Source organism: Octopus bimaculoides, chromosome 1 (assembly GCF_001194135.2).
Source record: "Octopus bimaculoides isolate UCB-OBI-ISO-001 chromosome 1, ASM119413v2, whole genome shotgun sequence".
In the NCBI taxonomy this organism is placed as follows: Eukaryota; Metazoa; Mollusca; class Cephalopoda; order Octopoda; family Octopodidae; genus Octopus; species Octopus bimaculoides.
In genome coordinates this window covers 86551944-86579370 of record NC_068981.1, presented here as the reverse complement: position 1 = coordinate 86579370, position 27427 = coordinate 86551944, and the positions used below count along the sequence as shown (strand labels likewise).

Sequence of the window (27427 nt, the reverse complement as noted above, 5' to 3'; positions counted from 1 at the left end):
ATACATTTCAAAAATTTTTTCGAAACTTTATAAATTTTTATTTTTATATATAATTTTGCTTCCCTGTCATGTGGTTTCAGGTTCAGTCTCACTGTAAGGCACCTTGGGCTACTGTCTTCCATAGTCCCAGGCTTACCATAGTCCCAGGCTTACCAAAGCTGTGTGAATAGTTTGGTAGGCTGAAACTAAAAGAAGCCCATTGTATACATACATACGTGTGTGTGCATGTGTTTGTGTGTGTGTGTGTGTGTGTGTGTGTTTGCACCTCCTTGTCTTGACATTGTGTGATAGTTGAAATTGTGTATCACCATCATACAATCAGTGTCATTTGTTTTCAATCATGTTCTGATCATGGGAAACTATTACCTTACTTGGGAACAATTGAAGGTTGGTAACAGGAAGGTAACAGGAAGAAAATCTGCCTCAATGAATTCTGTCTGACACATGGAAAAGTGGATGTTAAAATGATGGTGGAGGTGGCGACGATGATGATGAATAGTTCGACATTAGTTGAATGTTTATTCTTTTACATCTTAGGCTTTTGATATAATATTGTCTATTTTCCAAAATAATTTCAATTATAAAGATTTCAGCAAATATACATTTAAAAGGAAATAGGTTATTCTTTAAAAATGCTTAATATGAGATTTAATTTCACATTTGCAAAATGCTTGGCTGTATTTTGTCTGTCTTCATATTCTGAGTTCAAATTCCACCAATGTTAACTTTGCATTTCATCCTTTCAGTTAAACACTAGGATCGATTTAATTGACTTAGGTCCTCTCCACAAACCTGCTGGCTTTGTGCCAAAATTTTAATCCAGTAAGGGATTTAATTTCACTGCCAGAAATTTGTTTTGCCACTATACACCCCTTCTCCCATGTTTGCATGGACCATATGTCTTATTTGGTATTGACAATGAGTTTCAAATCCACTGCTGTTATTAGACATAAGTATCAGATCTTTTGGAAACTTACAAATATAAATTATATATGCCTGCTAAAATCTCAAAAAGTTTTTAGGAGCTGGTGCTTGCTCCCTCCAGTTTTATGGTGTCATGTGAGCAAAAGACAACTTTCACCCCAGGATAAGATACCAGTCAATAAACTGGCTAATATTCCCAGGTGATCTGCTGCTTATTTTTGACAAATATGTGAGCTAAAGTAAAAATAGAATAAACAGCTCCACCCAAACATTTAACAAAGTACTTGTAGTTCATGTGAACTCTTAGCATTCCAGCTGGTAGGTAGTCCAATAGCTTATTCAGTCATCTCACTTCTACATTGTTCTTTCTGATTGACCCAGCATGTAATTCATGAGTAGATTTATCTGAACTGCTTAAAACATTAAGCTAGACCTAAACATCAGCCATAATGTTGAAATAGTGATGGAACCTCTACATGATTGCTTAGCTTGCTAGAAATGGCATCTAAATCTTTTTCAAATCTCATAGTGTACCATAGATGATGTAGTCCTATATGCACTATGTTGGGAAAAAATGGTGTGTTCATGGATGATATGTCTTTGATCATAGGATTGTTCAGTCATTGCTAAGTAACAATTACTAGATGTTATGAACCCTGTGGAGTTATTGGAGACAGTTTTACAATTGTATGCAATTTATATTGTATTTTTTAATCTTTATCAAATGTCTCAATTGGATTATTGCAATCTTATACATTTTTTGTCATACCCATTCTTGATACCAAGTAATAATAATAATACTACTACTACTAATAATAATAATAAGAAGAAGAAGAAGAAGAAGAAGAAGAAGAAGAAGAAGAAGAAGAATGATAGATTCTCAATGTAGATTATGCAAATCAAAAGAGGAAAGCGTTACTCATATAGTAAGCGAATGTAGCATGCTGGCACAGAAAGAATACAAGAAAAGACATGACAATCTAGGGAGAGTAGTCCACTATGTGGAAAGCTAGGATTTAAATATACTGATAAATCATATGAACATGAACCTAGTAAAGTACTAGAAAGTAAGAAATACAAGATGTTGTGGAACTTTAACATTCAGATTGACAGAGTAATAGAAGGTAGAATGCCTGATTTGGTAGTAGTAGATAAAGAGAATAGAAAGTGCCAGATAATTGACTTTACAGTCTCAAATGATGAAAAAATTAATATGAGAAGTATAGAAAAAATAACAAAGTACCAGGACCTAGCTATTGAATTACAGAGACTATGGAAAGTGTGAGTAAAATGTATCCCAGTAGCTATAGGTGCAGCTCCAGAAAGCTGTACTAAACTGGAGCAGTTTAGTACAGCTCCAGAAAAGTGTTAGGGACAGCTAGGATACTTAGGAGGGTTCTTGGCATCCAAAGTTACTTCTTGTAACCCAATAGCAGGGTTCTTGGCATCTAAGGCTATTTGTTGTAACCCAGTGTTAGGATTCTTTTCTTTTCCAACAGTCTAATCTGTTGAGTGTATATGAAAATAATAATAAGAAGAAGAAGAAGAAGAAGTAAATATAAGGGTCTTTAAATAGAAGTCTCAAAAATGTGGCATCTAAGAACAGCAACTGTACTTGTGATCATCAGAGATTTAGGGTCAGTACCAAAAGGCACTCTTAAAAACTATAGCCAAATACTAAGAAAACCCAAGGGATCAGAACTACAAAAAATTCTTAGGATGTGAACAGTAGTTCACATCCTAAGAAAAATATCATCAACCTGAAAATACCTGATTCTCTTAAAACTCTAACAGATTCAACAGAATCTTAGTTCTCAGACTCTGGTCTCCTTCCAGTATAATATATATCACAGCTAATCATAAATAATATTCATAGTAAAACATCCAATTTGCTGTTACTTGAGGTCTCTGAGTAAGACACAGAACAGCTCATGTAAAACAAAGCTACAATAACAAATAATAATAAAAATAATATCATCATCAACATCTGTATTTTAACTACATGCATAAATTTCATGTAAAGTATTTCTATAAAAATAAAGATTCATTCCAATGATTATTTTTATTTTTGCTTTGCTATTGCAGAATTTCAAGTATTCTTCAAATTTTAAATGACTACTAACCAATTGCCTGGTAACATGACCTTCAAGTTATGATGAAGTATTTTAGTTCATGTCCAAAAGAAGATAACAATTTTAAAAAGTCATCAAGTAATATGGGAAAGAGTAAGTAACTTTTTCTTTTAAATATATTAAACCCTTTTATTACCTATTTCTGTTGAAATGCTCTGCTTTTGTTTCAATTTATTCTAAAAATATAAAAAATTTAGTAAGATAACATTGTCTTTATTAACCTGATATTTGGAAAATAATTTAAGATAGGATTTTGATGGAAGATTTGCATTATTGAATCAAAGGTTGTCATAGGTGGGTTGGTATCAAAAGGGTTAGGCTGATGTATGGAATTTTGATGGAAAGTTTTAATTTAATGCCTTTAAAAAAAGAAAGTAGACTGCTCCTTGTTTTGTGAAAAAAGAATGTATTATAGTACAAGGGACAGTCTCGGATGGGCTGGTATCAAAAAGGTTTAAACTTTGAAAAGGTTCTGTAATATTTTTGAATCATGTTAATTTCCTCCATTCTATTCTAAATTGAAAATTAAACCTTTCTAAAGTGCTTGCCTCACCTATTGTTAAGTCGGGAATTTCTAAAGTACTTACCTTGCCTATAGTAGGACAGATTTATAGTACTTGCCTCATCTATTAAGTTGGACAATTTTTTAAAGTACTTGTCTTGTAGAGAACAGTTTTCAAATGCTTAACAATATTTTCTAAAGGGAGTTTGTGTCATTTATAGTTAAGTTTTCAGAATTCTTATTTTGTGATAGAACTTTGACTGGCTGTTGCTTTGTAATAGATGAATTTTTTAACATCATGTAGAGAAAATAATAAAATTTGTGATTGATTTTAGATCTTATAATAAAATTTCATCCAATTTTTAAGTTCATATTGCAAACTCAACCAGAAATCCAGTATATTACTATTCACAGTAGTAGAAGGATTACTTGTTTTTAATTTCTTCTATTAAAAGAAATGGCAAAATTTTCTGTATGATGTAGAGATCAGCGATTCTCAACTATTTTTCATCTATGGACTCCTTTGATTACTATTTAACTCTGGTGGACCTCCATAGCCATTTAATGTTTATCAACTAGTTTTATAGCTACTTCACTCAAAATTCTTACTTTGTTTTTCACACATTAACTTGTGTAGGCTGAACTAATGTAAAATGATAGAGACAGAAACCTAGCTGTTTCTTGCAATAAATATATCTAAAGCAAAATTTTTTCATGGGCATAAAATTCTACTGTGGATCTTCAATTTACTACTTTGCTTGCATGGACCTCCAAAAGTCTTATATGGACCCTGCTTGAGAACCACTGATGTAGATGAACTGAAAAAAGATTTTGTTATTGTTTTAGAAATTAAAAAAAACCTTGTCTTTTTTCTTTCCCTTTAGTTTTCACAACACTCTATTCCCAGTTATAACATTTTGTATTCTTTGTTAAATATATTTATTGATGCTAAGCAATTTGTTCTATCTATATCTTATTTGCAGACTCTCTATGCATGCACTAGTAATCTAACTATATCGTCTTGCAAAAGTGACTTATTTTAATATATGATTTATAAATGTAACATTAATGAACAAATTTGAAGATATGGAAGATTATGGAAGAAATTTAAGACATGCAGTGATATCATTATTGCAATGTTAGTGAAATCCCCATAATTCCCTGTAGTGTTATAAATGACTTCTTATTTAGGTTCTAGGCTACAACTTTATAGATGAGAGAAGAGATTGTATAATGCTTGTTTTTCTCAAAACTCTTAACAGAACAAATGAAAAGAACTGGCTTCAACTGGTGATTAAGATGCCTTATGGACTTTGCTTTTTGAAAGTTAAAATCTTTTTTCATATTGATAGATATAGCTTTCAGTCATGTATGTTGTCCTAGGTATAATTTTACATCCTGGTTTAGTTTTGAAGTTTGTACAGTTGTAGTTATTCACTTTAGACTTGGAGCATTTACATAATGTTTCTATTTTTCTTCTAACACATTTAATAGAATTACTGTTCATAATTGCTACTGTTGCTGAAAAAAAAGAAAATTTTCCTAAGTTTTACAAAATTGATTTGAAATCGTATTTGTCATAGTAGACATTAGACAAAACTTTAGAAAAAGAGTGGCTGACAAACTTTCTTATTAAACTCACTATAAATTATACCTAAGACAACTCACATGAATCAGAAACATCTTTACAGGCTACGCTAGCAAATCTCTTGCTGACAAAAGTCTTTTTTCTCTGTCTAATTAATCAATGTCTTTGAATGAATGAATGAATGAGAGAGAGAGAGAGCAGTTTTGTGAATTGTACTTTAAAATTGCCATTGTTAATTGGCATTTCTAGATTTAGAGATTTCATTTCCAACAGTCAAACAAATATAAAAAAAATCTTGCAGTTGTTAGATTATTACGAATTTAGCTTTATTATTTTTGTCTTTTTAACATCTAATTACAACATTAAAGTGATTCTACTGTGTTGGGAATTGAAGTGAAATTAAACTGGCAAACATGTTAATATAACAATCATTTTTGCTCTTGTAGAATTGGTAGAGCATTAGACAAAATGCTATGCTGATATTTGTTTTAGCTCTTTACATTCTGAGTTCCCATTAAGGCTAACTTTGTCTATGTTAGAAATAATCATTATATTCATCATCACTATTATTATCATTATTATTATTATCATCGTTCTTATTATTATTATCATTATCATTTTCTTTCAATTCTGTTTCCATTTCATGCCAAGTGTCTTCCTGACACCTAGAGTAGAGAAACTCATTGTAGACATTTGGTAGACCATTAAAATAAACACACCAGATTGTTCATTTACCAAGTCATGTGATAGAGAAAAAAGAGAAGAAAGATAGAGAGAAAAAGGAAAAAATAGAAAAAAGCAAACAAAGAAAATAAAGGGGAAAAAAATAAAGAAAATTCACAGTGACAATGCTCTTCTCAGTACATGTGATGTACCAGTCAAGACAATCTTTTGCACTTCCTGCAGGGATGGTAAACCAGGGATCAGTCTTCAATAATTTTCAGTTCCTTTTCTTAATCATTCCAAGCGCTCCTACAATCACTGGTATTGTAACCATCTTGAGACACCGCATCTTTTCGATTTCAATTAGCAAATCTTTATATTTTCTGAGCTTATCAAATTCTTTTATGGTCGTAGGGTATACTCATGTCAATCAATAAACAGACTCTATTGTTTTGATCTTTTGCAGCAATATCTGGTTTATTTGCTTTGACCGTCTGGTCTGTACATACTGGAAAGTCCTTTATTATTATTATTATTATTATTATTATTATTATTATTATTATTATTATTATTATAATTGCCTTTGCACAGCTTTTAACGTTGGAGATGTACTACAGTGTCAGCTGTTCACTACCAGTGAACTAAAGTAACACCTCTTATTTTTCGAGCACCTTCCGGAGTATTCAAGCAATTCCAAGCAGTGCTGTTTTCTGCAAGTGCTCCACCCTTATTGCAGCCCCTATTTGTTCCACGTACTTCTCAAGATTTTTACTCACTGTTCCCAGGGCTCCGACAATTATTGGTATTACTACCACCCATTTTATTGACCACAACTGCTTAACCTCCCAAGTTAACCTGTCATATCTCTCAAATTTTCTTTCTTCCTTATTGCATACCTTGTTGTCAGTTGGGCATGCTATATCTATGATCCAGCATAGTTTGTTTTCTTTCTCAATTAAGACTATGTCTGGCTTCCTTTTCTCTATCTCATGGTCACACTGAATCATAAAATCCCATAGGATCTTTGCAGTACTATTTTCGATGATGCCTTCAGGTTTGTGGTTGTACCAATTTTTTGCTCTGTCAAGTCCATACTTGTTACAAAGTGTCCAATGGACAAGCCTTGCTATATTGTCGTGGCATCTCTTATATTCCTTCTGGGCTAGTGGTGTACATTGGCTGGTAATATGTCATATAGATTCGCCATTTTGTTCACAGATTCTGCACTTATCACTTTCTGATGTGTTGTCTATTCTGTATTTTATGTAGTTTGTTCTTAAGGCTTGCTCTTAGGCAGCACATATTCGAGCCTCTGTTTCCGGTATTAAATCACTTTTAGTCATCCACAGCCATCTTTTTTCTCTGTGTGTCTCATCTTCAACATCCCTATGGAATTGTCCATGCATTCTTTTCTTTACCCACCTATTTTCAGTTTCATTCGTTTTCAATTTCTTGTATAGTACTTTATCTTTGCAATCTTTCATCCTACACAAGCCTGACCTTCTTACTTCTAATAACAGCGGTTCTGTGGCATTTTTTACATACCATGCTATGTTGTTTTCTTCTACTCTAATGCTGTGTTGCATCCAATAAGTCCTCTCCCCAAGTGCATGCCATCAAAATGACACTGCGGTAAAATATACAAAGCCCAATATACCCATCGTGACTACCCATCTGATAAGGGTGCACCAGGCACATGCATGACAATCATATGTGCATGACATGGTGATCTCATATCAAGATAAACAGTGTGTGACCTTGCAGATGGGGCCCAATTAGAATATTTTTCAGGTCAAGTAGCTCATCTCACTCAAAATGTCCCTGAATAAGGGTTGTTTAAGGATGTTTCCAGAGGTGAATTATCCAAACCCCAAAGAATTCTTTTCAACACATGGCTATGTTTGTGATCAGAGATACACATATTGTCAGCCACTAAGGAACATGCTCAACTGGTTAAGATCAAACAACTGACAAGCAAATCTGTGGTATTGAGTAGAATATTTGCTGTAGCCCATCTTTTATATCAAGACAAAAGAATGTACATGATAACACTTCCAATCAGTTAAAATCAGAAGCCATGAGATCCAGTGCCTGGTACTGCATCAGGGCATTTCTTCTTCTTCTTCTTCTTCTTCTTCTTCTTATTATTATTATTATTATTATTATTATTATTATTATTATTATTATTATTATTATATTTGAAGTTGGAGTTGTTCAAAATTATAAGATATAAAATTTTTTATATCTGTTTTATAAAATTGATTTTTATTTTCATTTTGTTTTGTTTTCTCTAGTTTTGAAAGCTTGTCCGTCAAAAGAGGCCATAAGCCAAATTAATGGTCCTCTCACAACTGTATCAATGAATATTGCAAGCCAAACAGAGTTTCCAACAGCACAAAATAAATCAGATGAGAAAAAGAATTCCTGGGAGAGTACACCACAAAAACTATCTAACAGAACACAAAAAACAACTGAAGAAGAGCTTTGTAGAATATGTGGAGATCGTGCATCAGGTTATCACTACAATGCTCTCAGTTGTGAAGGATGTAAAGGTATGTAACAGCTTCTATTGCATTTCAGTGTAATATTTTTGTTATGATATGACCATCAAGCTGGGATGAAGTATTTTAGTTCATGTCCAAAAGAAGATGCCAAGCTGAGAGTTGAACATTAACTATAAGACCAACATAGCTGTTGGTCTTATAGTTAATTTTTTGTAATTCTTCTTGTAAAACAATTTAGTTCAGTGGTAGAATGCTCACCTGCTACAAGGGCAGCCAGAGTTCAATTCCCAGCCAATGCAAAATTATTTATTTATAGGCACAAGCAAAGCTGTGTGGTATGAAGTTTACTTCTCAACCACGTAGTTCCAGGTTTTGTCTTACTGTGTGGCATCTTGAGCAAGTATCTTTTACGATAGCCCCAGGCTGACCAAAGCCTTGTTAGTGGGTTTGGTAAACAGAAACTGAAAAAGCCTATAGTGTGTGTGTGTGCACATCCTTGTATTTGTGTCTTTGTGTTTGTTCAACTACCACTTAGCACTTAGTGTTAGTTTGTTTACACTTCTGTGATTTAGTGGTTTGGCAAAAAAGGCTGATAGAATAAGTATTTAGGCGTAAAAATAAGCTCTAGTATCAATTTGTTTGACCAAACCCTTCAAGACAGTACTCTAGCATGACCACAGCCCAAAGACCTAAACAAGTAAATGATAAAAGATAAAAGATTACTGAAAGTTAAAGAAAGCTATATAATAACAGAATCATCTTAATAATAATAGAAAAAAAAATGAAACATTTCTAACTTGTTTAAATGGAATTAAACAGCTTTCTCGTGTTTTGTAAAGTTTTAAAAAAATGTATTAGGTCCTGATTCTTTATAAGAAAACACATCACATTTATCTTTCTAACTTTTTATCATTTTTATATTATTCATTTATTACATATCAACTTATTTACCTGGTATTAGGAGATATTACTTTTGTCCATTACAGACTGATTGTATAATATTTCTTTTGATTATCAGTTCATAATGGATACTAATGAATATCTAATATTTTATACATAAAATACATGGCTTCTCAGTAGTTTAAATATGGAACTCTAGTAAAAGACAGGAATTTTTTTTTTTTTTTTTTTTTTTTTTTTTTTGACATTTTAAAAATGGCTCTATAAAATTTGTACTAATCGACATAATCAAATGGGTCATATATTTGTTTCTGAAACTCAGCAACTTTTATGATTTAAAGTGGCATTTTGAAATAAAGCAATGGTGAAACTGTTTTATTTCTTTCTCTCATTTTGCTTGCTATTAGCATCAGATTTACATGATAGCACAACTTGTTAAATGTTGTAGTTCAATTTTCCTCTAGGAACTACATACATTACATTAAAACTGGAAGTTATGTATTTTAGTACATAAGTCTTAGAACAACATCCTATGATATAATCAAGACAGCTTTTGCTAGAAAAGATTTTGTTTAAATATTGTTCCCATATCATGGGTCTGATCAGATAAAGCTGAGGTTAGCCAACAACTGCAAGAATAAACTTGTCTCTTCACTCAACTAAATATATTCTTCATAAGCATGTGTTCACAAAATTTCCAAATAGGGTTGCAATTTAATTCTGTTTGCTTCAGACTTGGTATAAAGAAAATTGTGTACTATCAACTAAAAAATAATTTTTACTTATTGAAATTTACCTTAGCAAATGACTAAGGTAAATTAGATTAATCACATTTAGCAAGCGGAATGTTTAAAACAAAACTGAAATATATCTTTTACTAAGATTATTAATTTTATACACCATAAACACAAAACCTGACAAGAAGCTTTATTGCATCAAGTTCAGAATCTCATGAATTGATTCAATAAGTACCAGTAATATAATAGATTTTATTCAAGAGATTTATTATGGTGTTAATGAACTTACAAGTCTTTGTAGTCTGAGAGTTGTTGTCACTTGACCAGATGCATCTTCAACAGCTGAAACTGCTTCAGGTTGTTTCTCAAACTTGACATGTTGTAAAGGAGCTCTACCAATTTTAGTTTTCCTGACATGGCTGTGTAATTAAAAAGTTTACTTTCCATCCACCTGGTTTTGAGTTCAATCCTACAGTGCATAAATTTGGACAAGAATCTTCAACTATACCTCTAGGCCAATCAAAGCTTTCTAAGAAGATTTCATTGATGAAAACTGAAAGATGCCCATTGTATATGTGTGTGTGTATTTACAGTTGGACTTTACATAAATCTGAGCAGTATTGTTGTCATTACTTGCCAACAAACTGTCCGTTCACTTTACACTTTCAAAGACATGTGAAATAAGAAATCCCTCACTTGAAAAACAGGTAAACATTAATAACAAGAAGAGCATCTCATTGTAAAACAATGCCTCATTGATATATTTATCTAGCCCATGCTAGCATGGAAAATAGATGTAAAACAAATAAAATTGTATATGGGTTCATTAAACTAAAGATCAAAACAATTTGCTGACACAGTGGCCAAATTTGAATCTGTAAATTCAGTTTATTACATTTATTCTGTATTTGTAATATTTCATAGGTTTCTTCCGACGAAGTATTACTAGGAATGCAGTGTACACATGTAAATATGGTGGCAATTGTGAAATTGATATGTGGATGAGACGGAAATGTCCAGCCTGTAGACTTTTACGATGTCGAGAAGTTGGAATGAAACAAGAATGTAAGTAAATGCTGATTAAAATTTCATTTTTTTTTAAATACAAATATTTGTGATAATTGAATAACATTTATTTTTGTCTCTATCTTTTATCAAACTTTACAGTTATATATTTTCCGATTGAAAATATACTTAACTTGTTTTTAATAAGAAACATCATTGTATGTAGAGGAAAGTATTTTATCCATAATGGTATTTATATTATTTTAGTTTTAAAGTTGAGGGTGGCATTATTAGATTAACCATTTAGCATTTAAACCAGCCATATTAGACCCAAATATTTCGCCTGTTTTATAGACAAACCTGCCAGATCCAGCCTCTCACACCTATCCTACAGTGTCATTCTAAAAATATACAAACATATAGGTGCAGGCATGACTGTGTGGTAAGAGCCAGCGAGCTGGCAGAAGCGTTAGTACGCCAGGTGAAATGCTTAGCGGTATTTCGTCTGCAGCTACGTTCTGAGTTCAAATTCCGCCAAGGTCGACTTTGCCTTTCTTCCTTTCGGGGTCGATAAATTAAGTACCAGTTACTCACTGGGGTCGATATAATCGACTTAATTCGTTTGTCTGTCCTTGTGTGTCCCTTCTATGTTTAGCCCCTTGTGGGCAATAATGAAATAAGAAGCTAGCTTCCCAACCACATGGATCCAGGTTCAGTCCCAGTGTGGCACCTTGGGCAAGTGTCTTCTACTATAGCCTCAGGCCAACCAAAGCCCTGTGAGTGGATTTGGTTGACAGAAACTGAAAGAAGTCCATCATATGTGTGTGTGTGGAGTGGAGTGAAAGCATTTGAAGAGGCCAGGATAATGCATGAAAGACTCAAAAGAGATCTAAGGAAGAATGTTATGATCAAGAAGGTGAATCACAATGACCTTTTTGTGTGCACTGTTTGTGATAGACCATGCCTTTCTTTTGCTAGGCTCAAATCTCATTTGCAAACCCATGGAAACCATGGAAAATGAACCTCCATTAACTATTCTGCCTATATGTCTGTGCACACCTTTGAATGCAACGTATGCCAGAAGGTTTGCAAATCTAACGGAGGCCTCAAAAGACATTTTAAGATCCACAACAATCAGAACTTATCTGCAGTTCTTGCTGGTCCAAATCAGATATGCAATCTATGTGGGTGTCTTTTAAGAACATTGTCTGGTTTAAAAAGCTACACCAGATGCCTTGATGGTTCTAAGGTGTAGGTGCAGGAGGTGGTCAAACTCTGCATAAGGAGTAGACAACCACCATATATATATGTATGTATGTATATATTTGTGTGTGTCTGTGTTTGTCCCTCCGCTATCACTTGACAACCAATACTGGTGTGTTTATGTCCCAATAACTTAGCAGTTTGGCAAAAAAGACCAATCGAATAATTACTAGGCTTACAAAGAATAAGTCCCAGGGTCGATTTCTACAACTATAACCCAGCACAGCCACAGTCAAATGATTGCAACAAGTAAAAGAATAAAAGATTACCATCAAAATCGCAAAACTACAAGATTCCTTCAAAACCATGTAAATAAAGAAGCACTACATTTGGCAGAGTAATCGGAATGCTAAAGATTTAAATAGCCTATTTTTTAGTTCATGTTCCTATAATTCATTCTGCTGGTGTCAAATTTTCCTTTGATCTTGCCATGGTTGATGTATCAAGTACCAACCATACACTAATTAGGTTCAGTCAAATTATTCTCTCCTACAATATTTGACCTGATGATATAGAAATCAATATATTATTCAAATTTCATGTGCGCAGGAGTGGCTGTGTGATAAGTAGCTTTCTTACCAACCACATGGTTCCGGGTTCAGTCCTACTGCGTGGCACCTTGGGCAAGTGTCTTCTACTACAACCTCGGGCCAACCAAAGCCTTGTGAGTGGATTTGGTAGACGGAAACTGAAAGAAGCCCATCGTATATGTGTATATGTATATATGTGTGTGTGTGTCTGTGTTTGTCCCCCTCAACATTGCTTGACAACTGATGCTGGTGTGTTTACATCCCTGTAACTTAGCGGTTCGGCAAAAGAGACAGATAGAATAAGTACTAGGCTTACAAAGAATAAGTCCTGGGTTCAATTTGCTTGACTAAAGGCGGTGCTCCAGCATGGCCGCAGTCAAATGACTGAAACAAGTAAAAGAGTAATTAACAGTTATAATTACTTCAAAGTTCACCATTTATGATGATTAAGTATCTGATTGATCATGATAGATTAACATTATTTTTTCTTTGCTGAAAGAGCAATGAATAGACTATTTGCAATAGGATTTTGTGGCTGGATACTCCTCCTGTTGCCAGCCTATGCTTGAAAAACAAGTATGGGATTTATTATTCCAAAGATTTTTAAAAGCATATGCTACTATGGAAAAATGAATGTTAAATAAAAGAATGAATATGTATGTATAAAAAGAGGTAAAGAACCCTTTCGGTTATGAATGACCATGGGATTGCACCTAGAAGGTTCCCCTCAGAAGCAAAAGTCTGGGCATGGTTGTTTATGGAATACCAGCCTCCTCTCTCCCTATCACTGATTCTGTCCAGCAAAAGCTGATACAGCTTGGCACCAGTGGCATTGCAATTTATTTCTACAGATGAGTGAACTGGAGCAAGTGTCTTGCTCAAGAATGCAACACACAGCCTGGTCCAGGAATTGAACTCACTACCTCATGACTGGGAGCCCAACACTTATGAGTGTAAGTCTGTATGTATGTATATATATATAAGTATGCACACACACATTGCTTATTTCTGAAAAAAAAATGTTATGAATTATTTTTTCTCTCTATTCTAGGTTTATTATCCCATGACCAGTGCAAGGCTCGTGATATAAGGCGGAAAGCTAAACAAAAACTGCACAAAAAAGATGTGCCAACTCAGAATGAAGAGAAAGTGTTAAATCCTGAAGTTCCTAAAGCCCCTGTAGATGATGCTGACCATTACTTTCATCGTCCATCAATTTTTATCAAAAGTTCGAACCCTTTGGAAAAGTTATCTGAAGACAAACAAACTCTGATAAACCAATTAGTTTATTATCAGGAAAAATATGAATACCCTCAGGAGAAATGTATTAACAGCATTGATGAGGTGAGGAGAGAACTTTGGTAACTTTATTCTTTTATTCTTTGACTGGATTCAGTCATTAGCCTGTGGCTATGCTGGAGCACCAGCTTCAAGGAATGATTTGTTCATATCACCCACTTGTCCTTTATGTTTGTGCGGCACTTATTTTATCAATCTCTTTTTCTTGAACCACAAGTTGCAAGACTTAAAGAGACACACCATAAACATCACTGGTTTTAAAACCAGTGTAGACATGCATACACACAGACACACATCCATGCACACACACACACACACACACAGACGATGGCTTTATGCACAGTCTTTTACCAAAGTTCACTCACATGGTATTAGTTAACCTGTGATTACAGTTGCCCAAACTTCTGAAAAGTGGAATTGAACCTAAAACCACATGGTCACAGAGCAAATTTCCTTACCACACATCTATGCCAGCATGTAACTTTGTTTTGTATCACATTAGCCCTTTTGTATTCAGATTTCTCTGTCAAATGTAATGCTTTTTATTCACATTGTTTTGAATTAATCATGTATTACCTTGTAGCTTTGAGATTTCAATGACGTGATTGTTTATTTCTTGAATAATATTTTAGGATAAGTGTGAGAGGCTGAATCTGGCCAATTTGAAAATAAAACAGGTAGAATATTTTGGTCAGATATGGCCGGCTTAAATGCTAATGGTTTAAGTGAATAATATCATAATTAGCTTCCAATAGGCTAGTCACAGGTTCACTGTTCTTCTGATGATGAGAATGGCAAGACATTGCCTCACTTGTGGAACAAATACCAACAACAGTATTTTTAATTAAAATCTTTGATTTCTTTTTCCTTACCATGTAGCACAATCAAACCTGAAACCCCATGGTTATGAACCAAACTTCTTAACTACACAGAGATACCTGTATCCTAACATGTCAGCAGTTGTCAAATTATTTGTAAATTTTTACCATGCAGATAGATAATCCTTGAGCTAAAGATTTGTGAAAATTATAATGCCTTTTGGTTGAGAAATTAACTGAATTTCATAAATACAACATTCTGGCTACTTCTGAAGAGTTAATATGTATAAATATTGATGTCTGATTAACATAAAACTAGATAGGATTATAGAAAATATGTCAAGACAAGGATAGCTTTAACGATTAATTAATATGGTTTCAGATTTTTGCAGATTAATACACTTAATACAGTCAACTATATAAATCAATAAATGTATTATCTAATATAAGATATACATATATTGGCAAAAATTTTATATTTTATAAAATTAATGTATGGTTTAAAGAATTCTATAAAACAAGTTAGTATATCAGGGTTCTATGCAAAATGTATTTTAATTAGATTGATTTACAATTTCTTTGTAGATAAAATTAGAAATGCTTTGTCAAATTCAGTAAAGAATTGAGTATGCTGGTGGGTGTTCACTATACCTTGAGCTCTTTTCTTGTCATTGTAGCGATTAACCCAATTAGTTAAGAGTTTAGGACTGTTTTTATACTGTGCCTGGTTTTGCAAGCAACAGGTCTACATAGTAGCACAGCCTGCTAAATGCTGCTGTTCTTTTACAAAGTAACCTGCTGAAGCCAATACAATACATATTTTAGTACATAAATCTTAAGACAACATTCTCATAATGAAGGCAAAATGGTTACTGACAGAAACATTGATTTATTTAGATATTGCCACAAGGCCATTGGTTTGCTCAAGTAGAGCAAACAACACCAATAAATTGGTTGTTTTAAAAAACTTTTTGATTGAACAACTGTAGTCCTTGTAGGTATTTGTTCACAAAATTTCTATATATGGTATCCTCATTGAGAAGAACATATACTGAGGAGCAGTTTGCTTTGGAGAATTTGTTGAAGAGCTACAGAAAATGTATCAGATATTGAAGATACAAATGTTTAAATGTCAATGCAACAATGTCCAAAGTACTTGTTAGAAATAGAAAACAATAAAAACTATAAGTATTTAGGAAAGTCCCTGTTGTTAATATGTAGGCTGGAAGTTAGTAGAAACAAAATGAAGAGTAATCAGGGTGCTCAGAATTCTAACAGACTGGTTGAGATGCAGAGTTTTAGGTATCTAAATGAGAGTATTGATTACAGAGTTACATGAATAGTGATATTCAGGTATAGGAGCACCAAAAATATGATGTCTATGTGCTTTTGATATAGCTTACTAGACATTGTAAATTCTCTTCTTCTCAAGTCCTTCTCTCCCTATGGAGCACAGGCCAACAATGAATTTTCTCCACTGTTCTTGACTCTGAGCTGTCTTTTCCTTTCTCAAATGTTAATGTTTTTGTATTGTCTTCAATGCTTCTGTAACTTTGCTTTTTCTAGGTAGGAGGTGTTTGAACTACACAAACCCCTTTTTATTTAAGCAGGGCAATGGTCAATATTAACTTGGCCTCTATCCTTTGAACCTGTCCAGCGTGGGAGGCCCTACCAAGAGCTTGCACTCCACTGGCATAGTTCTCTGGGTCATTGATGCACACAAGTCACCACGCCACAGCAAAGACTGGACCTTGTTGTGGAGACTGTAAAATAGTTTCCTATAATTTAGGAGATTGTTCTAGGGAAAGTTTTGTTTTATTAAGTAAATGAAAGGCAGCAAGCTGGCAGAATCATTACCACACTGGACAAAATGCTTAGTGACATCTCTTCTAGCTTTATGTTCTGAGTTCAAATTCTGCTGAGATCAACTTTACCTTTCATCCTTTTGGGGTCAATAAAATAAGTAGCAGTTGAGTACTGGGGCTGATGTAATCAACTATCCCTGTCCCTCAAAATTTCTAGCTTTTTGCCTGTAGTAGAAAGGATTATTAAGTAAATGAAAGAGGGCACAGTACCCTTGTCCTTTGTAGGTTGGTGAGATCAATGCAATTAAACAGATATCTGTCAATCACTTCACAAAAATGTGGCCACGGTAAGAATTCTAGAGGGGTACAGTTGAGTGTAGTTTTCCCAATTGAGTTGCGGGGAAAACATCATAATATATGACATCACAGACATTTTAAATCTTGCAGAGATTGCCCTTCTCAAGATTTAGCCATAGCGAATTTCAACCAGAAAGGGAGAGAGAGAGAAAACTGATCCAGTATTGGACTGGTACTTTTTTTTTCAATTTCAAAATGATGAAAGGCAAAGTTGACGTTGACAGAATTTTAACTCAGAGTGCATAAAGCTAGGATATATAATATGAGATATTCTATTCAATGCTTTCAATAGTTCTCCCAATTCACAGCTTTCATGCGGATTAGTAGTAAGGAAGCAATTACCTCTGTTGGTAAATGAAATCAGAAGGATTCACAGAAATTTGGCAAGAAACAAGTTGATACAACCCATTGGGTGTGCAACATTAAACTGCATGAAAGATTTCTGCATGTCAGTTGATAAAGCAACTGAATATTAAAGCGTTAAGCAAATGTTTGTTGGAGTGGCAATTAAACTGATATTGATATGTATGGCAAAGAGATAGGGTGTTCTCAATGAAAATTACAATGAACTGACAGAGCAAAACATGGAAAACAATAATAGGATTCAGCCTAACTGAAATGATGCAGTATGTCATACTGCAGATTTATACAACTTACAGTCATGTAAAATCAGATGTTACAGCTATGGTAACGTTGGTAATGGTGGTAGTGGTGGTGGCGGCGGCGACAGAAGGGTGGTGGTGGTGGTGGTGGTGGTGGTAGTAGTAGTAGTAGTAGTAGTAGTAGTAGTAGTAGTAGTAGTAGTAGTAGTAGTTACTTACTTGATGTGATATTGATGTAGTTATTAGTTCAATAATTATTTTACATTTCTTTTTCCATGTTAAAATTACATTATGTTATTGGAGATTGTGAAAAGGTCCAATTGCAAAAAGGCCTTTTTTCCCTTCTGAATTTATTCTTGTAATTCATAAAAATGTATTACCAATTTAAATAAACACTGAGATGTATTGAAGATGGCATATATTATTTTTGTAGGAAACAAACATCTTAAGCACAAAAACTAAAGGTGAACTCCATAATAACATGCTAAAACAGATGGCTTTAGTATGTGTTGCAATGACAAAACTGGTAGTTGAATTTGCTAAAAGATTGCCAGGGTTTGATGAATTGCCCAAAGAAGATCAAATTGTTTTATTAAAGGTAAGATTATTGTTATTATTAATCTTGAGACCATTTTGGTAACTTGTTTGTTTTGAAACACTGTTATAGGTACAAATGATAAAAATATGTGTACATATTTTGCATCATGAATAATATCTAATTATGTTGGACTTAAATGAGGACCCATCACTGCTTATATATATATATATATATATATATATATATATATACATGTGTGTGTGTGTGGGTGTATTGTTTTTTTTCTTTCAAAAAATGTTTTTTTCATGCAATTGCTTGAAAGTGCTCAGGTCGAACTTGATTTAAGAAGAGAAAAAAATGTAGATAATCATCCTATGGTTATGATTTACGACGATGATGATGATGATGATGATCAATATCATAAATTCATACAACAGAATAGATACACCAAGATAAGGAACATATCAATATATTATTATTATTATTTAGAATAGAAATAAGAAATACATGAGGTAAAAATATACGTGAAAAAGATAAATAAATAAAGAATGATACATTGATTGAAAATCATTAAATTTAAGATGAAAAATGTTGAATTGAGAATTAAAAGTTATAAAATTCATTGACAGCAGTGAGAGATCTTAATGATGGATTTAAAAGTCAGAGAAATAATAAGGATAAATTTGTTTTAAGAGTTCTAAAGAAATGTTTATAGAGGGTTATAGCACCAGATAAGATATGACTGTAATCAGTTTTGATTAAATGAATTTCAACAAAGACATAAAATACATGCACAGGTATGTGCATGTGTGTATGTTGTATAAACAGTCTATGTGTATGTTGTATAAACAGTCTAATTTATATATTAACTATGTTATATAAACTATATAGTTTATATATAAACTACTGTGTATCCTTGGAAAATCCATAGATGGTAAATATCTAACTTTATAATTAATTATTTGCAATAAACTGCTGTGAGATTAATTAAATAAAATTCATGTTCGTCTTTATCACTTAATAAGTAATAGATATACATACATATTTTCTGCATCGCTAAATTTTCTAATAACAATGTCAGTTTTATCAAGATTACTGGTGACATTTTCTAGAAACCTCCAACAAATATCTTTTTGGGGATATTTGTTGGAAGTTTCTCGTTTCATGTTTAGTTAATCTGCTTTTAACTTCAGGGAAAGCTACATGTTTTGAGTTCTGCCTGATAGATTGTTTTGATTTCATATTCATCATTAAAGTGTGCTTGAGTCTGAAAACCTATTCTTTCTTCATGTATAGTTTATTTTTACTGTCATGTGAATCTTAGTATAGATTTTGTGTGAGATGCAATGTATTCTTTGTAAAAAATATATAAAATATATGCATGGGCAGTTAAGTTGAATGGAAATTTCTTTATAACATTCATCTAACTAAATGATTTGTTAGTGTTTCCATGAAATACAGGTGTAGTGAAAGTATCATTAGCTCAGCTAACTAAACAACATGACTGTATTTCCATGAATTTCAGACACTGAAAGTACCTTGGCAGCTAATTGCTTTTCATATGCATATCAGTATGTGTGTTGTGAGAGAGAGACTTCTAATTATATTAGTAGATTGTATATATAAATAAACCAATAATAACTCCTCTGTGCAGTTATTTGATCTGCTACTAATATTAGTCAAGTCTCTCTACCATCTTCTTAAAAAGAGACATATTTGATGTGGTCTTAAATGCAAAATAACTGAAAAACAGAGGCAGCCTTGGTATGGACATTTGCCTTGTTGGAAGCAACAAGTAAATTCATTCAAACACAGTTTACTACTGTCTTCTAAAAAAATGTACAAGACAGGGTGGTCATGGTCAGAACATATTTGATCATAGGTCTACATACTCAGAGCTTATTGTAACAAGATTAGATGGTCATTTTCTGGAATGTCCTTGATTATAAGACTGCTTCATCAGGTTTGACCTTAACAACAATGGCATCAATGAATTGATAATGTTAAAAAATTTCAACAAATCTTTTTTTTTTTATCTTATTATTCCCACAGGAAGCATCCAATGAAGTTACGACATTAAGAGCCTCCAGGTGTTATGATTACAAAACAAAGACGATAGTTTTTATGACTGGGATACCTGTTACTAAAGAAAATTTAAAATCTCTTGGTGTCAACAATTATGCAGAAGTTGCATTTACTTTCTTCCAAAGTCTGGTAAACCTTTGTGTGGATAATGCTGAATATGCACTTCTCACAGCAATTTGCATTTTTTCAGGTGAGATATATAATTCAACTATTTTACATTTTTCCTGTATTGCTGATTTTTCTAACATTACCAGTTTTCTCAAGGATTACTGGTGACATCTTCCAGAAACTTCCAATGAATACATTTATTGAGGTATTTGTTGGAAGTCTCTTACTTCATGTCTTGTAAATATGTTTGGATTTCTGTCTTTGAGTAGTTTTGATTTCAGGGTCATTATTAGAGCATGCTTGAGTTTGAAAGCCTATTCTTTCTTCATATAGTTTTTTTTTTTTTTTTTTTTTTTTTTTTTTTTTTTTTTTTTTACTGTAATGTGAATTTTGTTAATATATCAGGTCATCCCATAAGTTCTGTCTGATTTTACCTTTTTTAAAATTGAATGAAATTTAATAGTATTTTAGAATGTCTAATGGAATTAAAAATTATTTTTATGTATTTGTGTACATTTAAATTAATTAAATATTATTTTACAGAATAATAGAATTAAAATTTCTTTGATTAAAACCCCTTCTAACATGGAACTATCCAAAGAGCATTTAAGGCACATAATGCTCTATGAGTACAAAAGAGGAAACTCTGCAGACAAAGCAACTTGAAACATATACTCAGTTTATGGGAGAGAATGCTTCAATGAAAGAACTTGCAGAAGATGGTTTGCAAAATTCAGAAGTGGAGATTTCAGCCTTGAAACTGAAGATCGAACAGGATGTCCAGTTGAGTTTGATGATAAGCTCCTTGAGGCATTACTTGAAGAAAATCCTGCATTATCAGTTGAAGAATTGGCAATAAAGCTTAGTTCAAACCATACAACTGTTTATTGTCATCTTCAACAACTTGGAAAATGGGTGCCTTGTGAATTGTCTGAAAGTAACCGCAAATCCCAAGTTGACATCTGCTCTTCTCTCCATTCTCTTGACTCATTTCACCCTTTTTGAATAGACTTGTGACTGGTGACAAAAAAATGGATCTTCTATCGAAATGTTAAACATCGTAAACAGCAGTTTGGCAAAAGGGAAAAGGCTCAACCACAACCAAGAAGGGAACTTCATGGAAAAAAGGTTCTCCCTATCTGGTGGGATTGCAAAGGAGTAATTCACTTTGAATTGTTACCACCTAATGCAACAATCAATGCTCAAATCAACTGTCAGCAATTAGAGCATTTGAACCAAGCTTTGAAGAAAAAAGACCTGCTTTAGTGAATCGAAAAGGAGTGATGTTTCATCAGGACAATGCGCGACCGCGAACTGCAAAGATCACATCATAGAAGATTGAAGAGCTTGGTTGAGAAAAAATTTCTCATCCACCTTATTCTCCCAACCTTGCTCCTTCAGACTACCATTTGTTTCGTAGCTTGCAGAATCATTTGTGGGACATAACTTTCGCAAGCCAGGAGGAGGTCAAAACTGACATTTCAGAGTTCTTCACTTTGAAACCACAAGAGTTTTACATTGATGGGATTAAAAAGCTTGTAAATAGATGGAAGGAAGTCATAGATAATCAGGGAAAATACATTGATGATTAAATTTCAATTAAATATAACATTTGATCATTTGTTTTCTTTATTCAAAATTCAGACAGAACTTATGGGATGACCTGATAGATTTTGTATGAGATGCAATGTTTTGTAAAGTGAAGTTGTTGTGAAGTCATCCTCTTTTAGGAAACATGTAGCAGCATTCCTCTGGGTTTTTGTAGCCTGGTTAAAGCTTTCAAAACTTCAGAGTTGTACTTGTCCAAGTGAGCAAATACTACAAAATAAAAGCAAGTGGTTTTTACTAACTCAAGAATATTAAATATTGTCTAGAGAAAAACAAATAAAGTATGTTGTCATGAATCCAGCATAAGTCTAAACAAAAATAGTGTCATTTATTTCAAACATAAAAACAATTAGAAAAACCATATAATTTACCTCATGAATGCAGATATGTTAAAAGGCTGAATTCTTGAAATATATAAACATCATCCAAAAATGTGCAAGGCATATTTTTTTGAATACTATAAATACTTACAATATGAATTAAAGCATAAATGTTTTCAGTTCCTTGTTTTTTCCCCTCTATGTGCACACACACATTTTTCAAAAAATAAAAAAAATTAAGTGAACTTATAATTTCCTAGAAGCATGGTAAATTCTTCCTGAAATCTGAAAATATTTAAGAGTTGGTACCTAACTCTGGTTTCGTAGCAGGAAATGAGTAAATGCCCCTTCCTCCCACTCCTGCATCCTGGATAGCAATAAACCTATTCTATTGCTAACATTCAGACCAGTCTGAGTATAACTTTCCTTGCCACCTATCTCAGAAAACCTGCAATGATCATGGGCATTTCCCATGTGTACTTTACTCTTGAATCAGTATTTTTAACCATTTAATATTCAGATTACTCTGTTGAATTTATTTATTGGGTCATCCCATAAATAATGCAGTTTTTTCAATTGCATGAATTAAAAGTTGGAAGAAGGCAGGATAAACGACCCGCATCAACTTGTTATAAAAGCAGGTAGTAATTTTACCTTGTTCTTATTCTTAGAGAAGGTTTTGAAGAGTGCAGTTCGATTTTAACAGTTTTTTTTCCAAAGCTGTAGTGGAAGTGATAAATGAGTATATTTGGCATATTTTACTTTATGAATTCAATAAAGACAACAACACAATGGAAAGTGTGAGGAATATTAAGGCAGTATATGGGAATTGGACAATAAGCATAAGCCAGTGTCAACAGTGGTTCCAGAAATTCTGATCCAGAAACTACAGCCAAGAAGATAAGCCTTGTCCTGGAAGATCTGTAGAGCTCAGCAAGGACGTCCTGAAAACCCTGGTGGAATGAAATCCTATCGTAACTGTTGAGAAACTAGGAGAGAAGCTTGGATTTGCCATCCGAAAAGTCAGCAAATGGGGTCAGTGGGTTCCTTGCAAACTAATCGCATGCAGAGAGTGAATGTGTGCTCTTCTTTGTTGTCATGTCTCATGAATGAACCTTTTTCGGACTGAATAGTGACTGGTGTTGAGAAATGGGTTCCCTATAAGAATGTCAAGTGCCAAAGACAGTGGTTAGGGAAAGGAGAAACACCAGCACCCTAGGTTAAAGAAGGTCTTCACCCATGTAAGGTGTTGTTGTCTATTTGGTGGGATATGAAAGGTTTAGTTCACTTTGAACTTTTAAACCCAAACCGAATGATAACTTAGGAGATATACTGTTAGTAATTCAGTGCTAGAAGAAAAACAACCATCTTTGGTTTCAAGATGAAAAATGTTCTTCCACCAGGATAATGCTCAGCCACATACAGCAATGACATTCCAAAGGCTGGAGTAGTTTGAATGGGAAATGATGCCCTTCCCCCATATTCTCCAGACATTGCCCCATCAGAACAGTACTGGAGGAGTATTTTTCATCACGGACAAGTGAATTTGGAAGAGGGGCTTTGCGAGTCTACTAGATAGATGGAAGAGCATTGTAGAGAATGAAGGAGAGTGTAATTTAGATTAAAAAAAGAATTTTGTTTATCTTAACTTTGAAAAATAAAAGAAGTATAAAAAAAACATATTATTTTGGGGATGACCCAATAGTTAGAATTTTTTTAATTAGTCATGCTTTATTTCATAGCTTTGAGATTTTGATGATGTGGTTATTTATTTTTAGAATAACACTGTAGGGTAGGTGTAGGAGGCTGGATCTAACCAATTTGAACATAAAACTGGTAGAATATTTTGGCAGGTATGGCCAATTTAAATGCTAAAGATTTAAGTAACTTCAAATATTTTGATCCCCTATAAGAAGAGAAGTTTTGTAGTTTACTGAATAAACCACAAGGTTTCTCTTCTAAATGTTGTATACTCCAGAGTAAAGAGAGTAAAATGCTCTGAAGAACAATGTCTCGGGTATGTCAGATTGTTTCATCTATCCATGATATGTCTGTACCATGAATAGCTACAACAAGTGTATGAGTATTTGTATGATCATTTGGTCTTCCAGAAGTAACAATCTAATCTCCCTCAAACTGCACCCTATCATCTTAAAAAAGAATGGACACATTGGAGAATATAGAAACGGAATACACAATAGCAAAAATAGAAAGAGAATGGTCATTGCTGGAATGCTTTTGATCATAGATCTGTTCTGTTTGGACTAATCTGGGTGAAACAACAATTGTCTCTAACCTATTTTATTAATAGTTTTCTGTTTTTCATTAAAAGTCATAATCAGTTTTTATCAATGGTTTTTTTATTGATTGAATTATTCTTTTCTTTCTTTCTTTCTTTCTTTCTTTCTTTCTTAGATCGTCCAGGATTAAAAAATCCAAAAATGGTTGAAAAATTCCAAGAAACATTTGTTGATGCACTTTATGATTATGAAATTCAAAAGCGTACACATGGGGGCTGTTCTTTCGCTATTTTGCTTTCTCGAATTACGGAACTACGTACTATAAGTTTAAAGCATTCTGAGGATCTATTAGAGCTTGAAATGGACAGAATGTTTATTCCTGATTTAGTAAAAGAATTTTTTGGCATTGTCTGAAAAACAAAAAGTACTAAACAAAATGTAATCAAGCTATTTCTCAGTTCATGAACAGGGAAGAATTTAATTTCCTGATAACTCAAGAGCACATGCTCTTCATTGGAAATAAACACTTAAATATTATGGTGGTTGGAAAATAGAAAATAGAAAAGGAAAGAAATGAAAAGACAGTATCCTTCGAACACTATATTACTAAGCATAACAGCTGAAAAACAACACAAATCTAACAATTTTTTTCCTTTTTCATTGATGTGTATACAAAAAGCATGTGAGTATGTACATGTGTGTAAGTAACTGAAGTTTGTCAATTGTATATAGATCATTTAACGGTTGTACAGTTCTTCATACTATCATAACTCAGTTGATGATCATCAAATGTTTTGCCAACAAAGTTTGGCAATTCATTAATCATTTAATGTACAGTCTCTTTTCTTTTTCTTTTTTTTTTTGTGTTTGGGCGGGGTGTAAAATAAATGAAAGGTTGAAATACTGTGTAATTAATCACTAAGAAATAATGTTGAAGGTTTCTGTGAAAACATATGGGGGTAGGATGAAATGTTTAAAAGAAGTAAGACATTAGGTATAGATGACTGTACATACCGTTCAATAGATTAACCAATATTGTAAGTAATCACTTTATCTTGGGTTTTTATTGACTGATAAAAATACATTTGCTCAAACATATGGTAAAAAAAAAACCTAATTTGATTACAGTAAACTACGTAATAATTTGATTACAGTAAAGCATGATTTCATTACAGGAAATAATATATCGAGATCTTTTCTGTTTTTCTTTTGAAATTTTTCTTTCACTCCTTTTCAAAGATAAAAACAAAAGTGCATGTGTTCCCCGTTTTTAAAGAAATAGCTTTATTAAAATGAAGGAGCAGACTACTTGAAATTATATATTGATTTTTTTTTTCTCCCTTCAAATTTTTATCTTCAATCCTTATCTCAGAAAAAAAAAAAAACTTTAAAAAAAAAACAAAAAACATTCAAAGTGACTCTAAAGAAAGAAAATTTTCTGCTGAGGACATTTTTTTTTTCATTTACAACTAATGGTATATATAAGTTTTATGAAAGTTTCTATATGAAATGATTAGGTTATCTGAACTATTTCATAAAAAAAATGTATCAGTAGACCATTCCAGAAATTGATATTTTTTTAATTAGAAAAATAATTAACATAAAAAAAATATTAACATTAAAAAGAAATCTGTAAATACTTTTACCCTTAATTAAGTGACTTCCATTCCATTGAATATGAAAAAAAAAAGACAAAAAAAACCCCCCTTAACTTATAATCTTATGTTTTATTCAAATGTTCAACCGGTGAACAAATTGTGAAAGCAGGATTTTTACGACATAAAATACTACACAAAGCTTAACATTTTAACTGTTAAATATTCTTTGCAAAAAAATTTATTCCAGTATTATCAATGGAATTGTTTGAAGTCCCAGTTTTTCATCCCTGATGTTATTCTTCAATCTTTTATTTGATCCTTATGGTCAATGTTTTAAATGTTACAATAAGAGCTCTGGTTGTATATTTCAAAAATATCTTGACATTATAAATCAATTGTAAAAGTGCAATATAGTTCAAAATCTATTTTGAATAGCTTTTTGATTTTTTTTCTTTCTCTATTTTTAAAAACTTTATTATTATTATTATTATTATTATTATTATTATTATTATTATTATTATTATTATTATTATTATCATTATTATTATTTATTCATTTATTTATTATTTATTTATTTATTATTATTATTGTTATTATTTTTTGCTCTAAGCCTCTTTCTGTGATGAAATGTTTGATATCATATACTTCAGATGATATCGTTTGAAACACATGTAGCAAGCAAGTAAGTGTAGTAACTAAACAAAAAAGTGTATGTTGGTGGAAGCCATCATGTGAAATTGTAAGAATGATTCATGGAGAGAAACTGCTGACCACATTATATTAAAATTCAACGTTAGGTTATGAATTACCATACATAAAACAAATCAATGTTTGAAGCTTGAAAAATTATAGGACTAAATTAATAATGTTATCTAAAAATATATTAAAACATTCTTATCTATGTAGATAAGTTCGTAAACATTTTCAAACTATTTACACCGGTGTCTTGTTAGTCTTTCATTTTTGACAGCTCAAGAAGTTTGAAAAATGCTCCTTTTTTTTTTTCTGCTTTTCTTATGATAAATATATTTAAGGCGATAATTTAAGCCATTATTTTATTTCAAAATACAATTCTCACTTGTTAATTTTTATATACACCCTGACATTGTACATTATTCATTGTCATAACACACAGTTCTCCAATGTTAAAATGGCACAGATGATATTATATTTCTGCTAAAAGAGTGAAGGGCTTTTTACAGTTTTATACATACACATGTATGTATATGTGTGTGTGTGTGTGAATATATCTGTGTAAATGTGTGTGTGTGTGTGTATATATATATATATATATATATATA

The 27427-nt window shown here is 32.6% G+C and overlaps 1 protein-coding gene across 5 annotated transcripts in view; it reads left to right on the top strand.

Annotated features, from left to right (window-relative positions):
- The window catches only part of LOC106878230 (ecdysone receptor), a 141484-nt gene extending 114422 nt beyond the window's left edge, over positions 1-27062 (top strand). For all 5 annotated transcript variants that reach the window (XM_014927391.2, XM_014927424.2, XM_014927407.2 and 2 more), the window contains 7 exons: positions 3010-3149; positions 8104-8361; positions 10875-11015; positions 13800-14092; positions 18063-18227; positions 20220-20442; positions 24704-27062. In XM_014927391.2, coding sequence (XP_014782877.1) covers positions 3077-3149; positions 8104-8361; positions 10875-11015; positions 13800-14092; positions 18063-18227; positions 20220-20442; positions 24704-24942 — 1392 coding nt within the window. In that variant the 5' untranslated portion in view covers positions 3010-3076 and the 3' untranslated portion in view covers positions 24943-27062. The remainder of the gene's footprint in view (positions 1-3009; positions 3150-8103; positions 8362-10874; positions 11016-13799; positions 14093-18062; positions 18228-20219; positions 20443-24703) is intronic.
- Positions 27063-27427: the final 365 nt, after the last annotated feature.